At 38.1% G+C, this 6102-nt stretch overlaps 1 protein-coding gene across 1 annotated transcript; it reads right to left on the reverse strand.

Annotated features, from left to right (window-relative positions):
- Window positions 1-1000: 1000 nt before the first annotated feature.
- LOC138657864 (uncharacterized) lies at window positions 1001-2356 on the reverse strand. Its single transcript, XM_069745486.1, has 2 exons — window positions 1628-2356; window positions 1001-1527 (listed from the first exon to the last, which is right to left on the reverse strand). The coding sequence occupies exons 1-2, from the start codon at window positions 2348-2350 to the stop codon at window positions 1522-1524; spliced, it is 729 nt and encodes a 242-aa protein (XP_069601587.1). The 5' UTR covers window positions 2351-2356; the 3' UTR covers window positions 1001-1521.
- Window positions 2357-6102: the final 3746 nt, after the last annotated feature.

Consider the following 6102-nt stretch of genomic DNA (forward strand, 5'->3'; position numbering starts at 1 on the left):
ATGGAGGTTTTTCTTTGATTTGTAATAAATCTTCCCTTCTGGCTCTACATGCCTTCTTTCGCCCTTTCTTAATACTCCGTTTCGAATAGCCTCTATTCTCGAACCTTACAGATAGAGCATCAGCTTGTTCATTAAAGGCTTCTTCATTAGAACATATTCTTTTGATTCTCAAAAATTGTCCTGTTGGTATGCCATTTATTAATTGCTTAGGATGTGCTGAGGATGCGTGTAGTAGAGAGTTCACGGCTGTCTCTTTCCGAAAGATCTTTGTTTCAATGTAGTCATTAGCTCCTTTCGTGACCATAACATCTAAAAATTCCAAATTACTCTGACTATATTTGCACGTGAGTTTCACATTGATTTTGTTGGTATTCAAAATGCCCAAGAAAGATAGAAGGTCCTGTTCTGTGCCCTGCCAAATTAGAAAAATATCGTCAATAAATCTTACCCAGAACAGGACCTTCTCAATAAAGTCGATGGGTCTAGTAAAGAAAATTGACCTCTCCCATAAACCTAAAAATAAATTTGCATACGAGGGGGCAAAAGATGCCCCCATCGCAGTGCCTTGATTTTGTTGATAAATAATATCTTTAAAAATGAAAAAATTATGAGTCAAGGCAAATTCTAATAAAGAGATCAAAAACTCAATAAATTCTGTGCAATAGTCCGTCATAGATAGAAACATTTTCACTGCCCGAATGCCATCCCCATGTTGTATGGAGGTGTACAACGACTCCACATCGAATGTTACAAGCCACATGTCACTCTCCATCGGTATACCCTCAATCTTAGATAAGAAATCTCCAGTATCTCTGATGTATGAAGGCAGAGTGTGTACCAAAGATTTAAGATGGAATTCAAGGTACTTACCAATTTCTTCACAGAGACTGCCGTTTCCCGAGACAATTGGGCGTCCAGGCGGGTTATTCAAATTTTTGTGAATTTTCGGCAGAAAGTAGATACACGCCAATTTTGGATAAGTTGGTATCAGATTGTCCCTAGTTTGTTTCGTAATAATTCCTTTTCTGAACGCTTCTTCAAGAATTTCCTGCAATTCACCCAGAAATTTTGAAGTGGGATTAAACGAGAGTCTCTTATAGTGTACTGTATCTTTAAGTTGTCTTAATGCCTCCTTTTCATATAGTCCAATCGGCCACACCACCACATTACCCCCTTTATCCGCAGATTTTATTACTATATCCCTCATTTCTTTTAATTCTTTAAGGGCTCTTCTTTGGCTCCAGGAGAGATTGTCATTACTCTTTTTAGGTGTTATTTTCTGGAATTCATTAGTAACCATTTTTACGAAGCACTCAATATTGGGATAAAGATTCATAGGGGGAAATTTTTTGGGGGTAGGAGGTACATACTTACTCACAGTTGTTGTTGATTCTGGTTCATTACTTAATTCTTCAAGAGTAGAGATCGCTTCCAATTCTCTCTCTGTCCATTCCTCTCCCATATTAGATCTCTCATGAAGTTTTTTAAGGACCAATTTTCTTGCAAATAAGTTTAAGTCTTTTAGTGCTGAGAAAAAATCAAACGAAGCAGTAGGTGAAAAACTAAGGCCTAAACTCAACACATCCACCTGAGTATCAGTCAGTATTTTATCGGATAAATTAATCACCTGTAGACGGGATGTTGATGCCTCATCCCTCCGTTTTTCTTTTCTTTTGTAATTATGTCCTCTCCTCGAGTTGGTGTTACGTCTCAAGTTATACAAACGATTGTCAATCCTGACATCACTATCTTCTTCTCGAGAGGACAAGGAAGAAAAAGACGAGCTTCTTACAATATCACGGCTACCAGTTGGAGCTACTTGCCATCTATAGATAGTCCCACTCCTCAGATCTTGAAGATCTCTCTGAAACTTTTTAGTCTTTGTGTCCTTCACTTCTTTTTCCCATATCTGAAACTGATTATCTATGTCCTTATTGAGTGCTTCCATCTCCGCAGTGGTGAGGGACTCAGATAATTTTATGCGAGTACTCTCAATTTCAACATCAAATTTATCCAAACTCTTCTTATTATTTCCAATTAAAAGTTCTATCAGAGCTCTAGAGCAATTATTACACGCTTCCTCCCACTTAGTCCTAAACAAGGTGTCTTCTATTACAAATGATGGCATAATCTTCACTCGTAAACCTCTAGGAATAAGCCCCTTGGCCAAGTATCGTTCTAATGAAGCCTTATTCCACCATGTCCGTGTCCTTTTCTTTAGTAAATATTTCATAGAATTCTTTAAATCCAATTTACTCCCATTTTCTGACGAAACATTCTGTGTTGCATCCCCATTAAAAACCGCATCCATACATGATAGCCAATTTAATTCTCTGGCTTTAGTATCCATACTGGCCATAGCTCACTGTAAACAAAGTACAGAAATTATTCTAATAAACCAAAAAACTGGCCTAATGAAGGCACTTCCAATTAAGCAAATCCTACACAAAACCACGGAAGTAATGCCACAGTAGAAGATTTAAAATGTCATTTTATTACATATATGCGAACATTACAGAAATTAACAAAAAGGAAGGGGGGGAAAAAAACAACACAAAATAGCCGCAATACCAAAAATATAATGCACTTCAAAGTGCTAAAGGGGATGTTTAAAAAATTAATATCCCATGCTACTCTTACTCACTCCAGCAGTCACAGTGTAAGTTCCAAATATAGATTAAATAAATAATATAAAATCATAATGAATATAAATCATATATCAAAGTGAAACAAAACACTGAGCTGCAGCCTATATCATGACACTATTGCACTATACAAAAAGTCCTAATGTATACAAAAATATATATTTTTTGTTATTTTAAGGACACAAAAAAATTTTTTAATACATAATTAGTAAAGTGCAAAGTGCTTAGTATAAAAAGGATTTTTTTATATTGGAAAAGATTTTCAAATAAATGTCCTTAATACTGAGATAGCAAAGAAAAGTGCCATATGCCAGAAACTATATAGCAGCTAAATAGTAATTGCAAAAAAGTGCATAGTGCTATCCAAAGTGCCATGTGCCAAGACACAGTAGCAGCCAAATGATAAGGGCAAAAGTGCACCGTGCAGACAGGAGTTAAAGAGAGCTAAATATAAGAGTAATACATGACCTGTTTGGGCGGCTCAAAAACCCGCAGAACCCGACGCGCGTTTCGCGTATAGCTTCTTCGTTGGGGAAAGTGAATATGAGCAGGGAATACAAAGGGGTCCTTATATATACCTCGGAGATCAGTGGTGGCAGCGGCATGTGTGCGGCGCTTCCGTTACCAAGAACCGGATGTGAAGCCCACACAGATCGGCGTCCCACGTCACATGCGCGCGCCCCTCCTCCCGACGCGTCAGAGAGGGAGGCGCAGCACACGCGACGAGCACAGACGCGTTGCCATGGGGACGCACAAGCCGGAGATGTGGGAAGCGCACGCCGCTGTAGGAGAACAAAGTCAGGCCGTAAATATCTTAATACCTGCGCCAGAAGATGGGGAATCAGTGTCACAGTGAGCAGAAGAGCTACTAAATATAACTGGTAGCAATAAAAAGCAAGTGTCGAAGTGTGTGAGAGTAACTCCCATCAAGGACAAAAAAGGGGAGAAGCTGAATAACGCAAATACAATATAATAAACAATGATGTGGGAAAGTGAATCCCAATATTATAAAAATAGGACGTAAAAATAATAATAATAACAGACGTCCATGAGAGATCTAATATGGGAGAGGAATGGACAGAGAGAGAATTGGAAGCGATCTCTACTCTTGAAGAATTAAGTAATGAACCAGAATCAACAACAACTGTGAGTAAGTATGTACCTCCTACCCCCAAAAAATTTCCCCCTATGAATCTTTATCCCAATATTGAGTGCTTCGTAAAAATGGTTACTAATGAATTCCAGAAAATAACACCTAAAAAGAGTAATGACAATCTCTCCTGGAGCCAAAGAAGAGCCCTTAAAGAATTAAAAGAAATGAGGGATATAGTAATAAAATCTGCGGATAAAGGGGGTAATGTGGTGGTGTGGCCGATTGGACTATATGAAAAGGAGGCATTAAGACAACTTAAAGATACAGTACACTATAAGAGACTCTCGTTTAATCCCACTTCAAAATTTCTGGGTGAATTGCAGGAAATTCTTGAAGAAGCGTTCAGAAAAGGAATTATTACGAAACAAACTAGGGACAATCTGATACCAACTTATCCAAAATTGGCGTGTATCTACTTTCTGCCGAAAATTCACAAAAATTTGAATAACCCGCCTGGACGCCCAATTGTCTCGGGAAACGGCAGTCTCTGTGAAGAAATTGGTAAGTACCTTGAATTCCATCTTAAATCTTTGGTACACACTCTGCCTTCATACATCAGAGATACTGGAGATTTCTTATCTAAGATTGAGGGTATACCGATGGAGAGTGACATGTGGCTTGTAACATTCGATGTGGAGTCGTTGTACACCTCCATACAACATGGGGATGGCATTCGGGCAGTGAAAATGTTTCTATCTATGACGGACTATTGCACAGAATTTATTGAGTTTTTGATCTCTTTATTAGAATTTGCCTTGACTCATAATTTTTTCATTTTTAAAGATATTATTTATCAACAAAATCAAGGCACTGCGATGGGGGCATCTTTTGCCCCCTCGTATGCAAATTTATTTTTAGGTTTATGGGAGAGGTCAATTTTCTTTACTAGACCCATCGACTTTATTGAGAAGGTCCTGTTCTGGGTAAGATTTATTGACGATATTTTTCTAATTTGGCAGGGCACAGAACAGGACCTTCTATCTTTCTTGGGCATTTTGAATACCAACAAAATCAATGTGAAACTCACGTGCAAATATAGTCAGAGTAATTTGGAATTTTTAGATGTTATGGTCACGAAAGGAGCTAATGACTACATTGAAACAAAGATCTTTCGGAAAGAGACAGCCGTGAACTCTCTACTACACGCATCCTCAGCACATCCTAAGCAATTAATAAATGGCATACCAACAGGACAATTTTTGAGAATCAAAAGAATATGTTCTAATGAAGAAGCCTTTAATGAACAAGCTGATGCTCTATCTGTAAGGTTCGAGAATAGAGGCTATTCGAAACGGAGTATTAAGAAAGGGCGAAAGAAGGCATGTAGAGCCAGAAGGGAAGATTTATTACAAATCAAAGAAAAACCTCCATCAGATAATACAGTGAGATTTATTTCTACCTACAGTGACAAATGTTGGATTATGAAACAGGCATTGGAGAAGTACTGGCCTATGTTAAAGATGGACAAAACCTTGTCTAAATACTTGCATGATCAACCCTCAATTACATACAGAAGGGCAAAAAATCTTAAAGATATATTGGTTCATAGCTACCACTCAGGACAAACCCCAGAAAGAGTTTTTGGCTCTAAAGGCCCCAAGTGGGGATTTTTTCCTTGTAACGATTGCATAGCATGTCCGAATATGTTACGAGCCAATGAGTTTTTATCCAGTGATGGTAATCATACTTTTGCAATTACCCAACATATTTCTTGTAACAGCTTTGGGGTGGTATACTATGCCACCTGTCCCTGTAAGAAGATTTATATAGGCCTAACATCAAGACCCTTGAAGATACGTGTAAGGGAACATTACAGAGACATCATGAATTCCAAGGATATTGAGGACATTTCCTCTTTGAAACCTGTACCTAGACATTTTAGGTTGGAACATGAATGCAATGCAAAACTTCTGAAGGTAATTGGCATTGACAAGGTCTATGTTGATCAGAGGGGTGGTAATTGGCGTAGGAATTTGGCTCAGCTAGAAGCGAGATGGATCTCTAGGGTAAACTCTGTTTACCCACATGGGCTTAATGAGATCCTTAGTTTTTCCTCTTTTCTTTAGTTTAGATACGTTTTTTTAATGTAGTGTGTCCTTATTTTAATGTTTTTATTCTTACATTTGTCATTTTTCTTAGTTTTTTTCAGTTATGTTTCTTATACATACCTTTGAGGATGACTGTCATGATGGTTAGTCGGAAGGTCCTGGTTGGTTCTTCGTGGCATGTGGTAATTCGTTCTGGCAGAAGATTATGGATAACATCGTGGGAGATCCTTCGGAATGTTGATGAGGATTCTTGTCA

This window comes from Ranitomeya imitator, chromosome 1 (assembly GCF_032444005.1).
Source record: "Ranitomeya imitator isolate aRanImi1 chromosome 1, aRanImi1.pri, whole genome shotgun sequence".
In the NCBI taxonomy this organism is placed as follows: domain Eukaryota; kingdom Metazoa; phylum Chordata; class Amphibia; order Anura; family Dendrobatidae; genus Ranitomeya; species Ranitomeya imitator.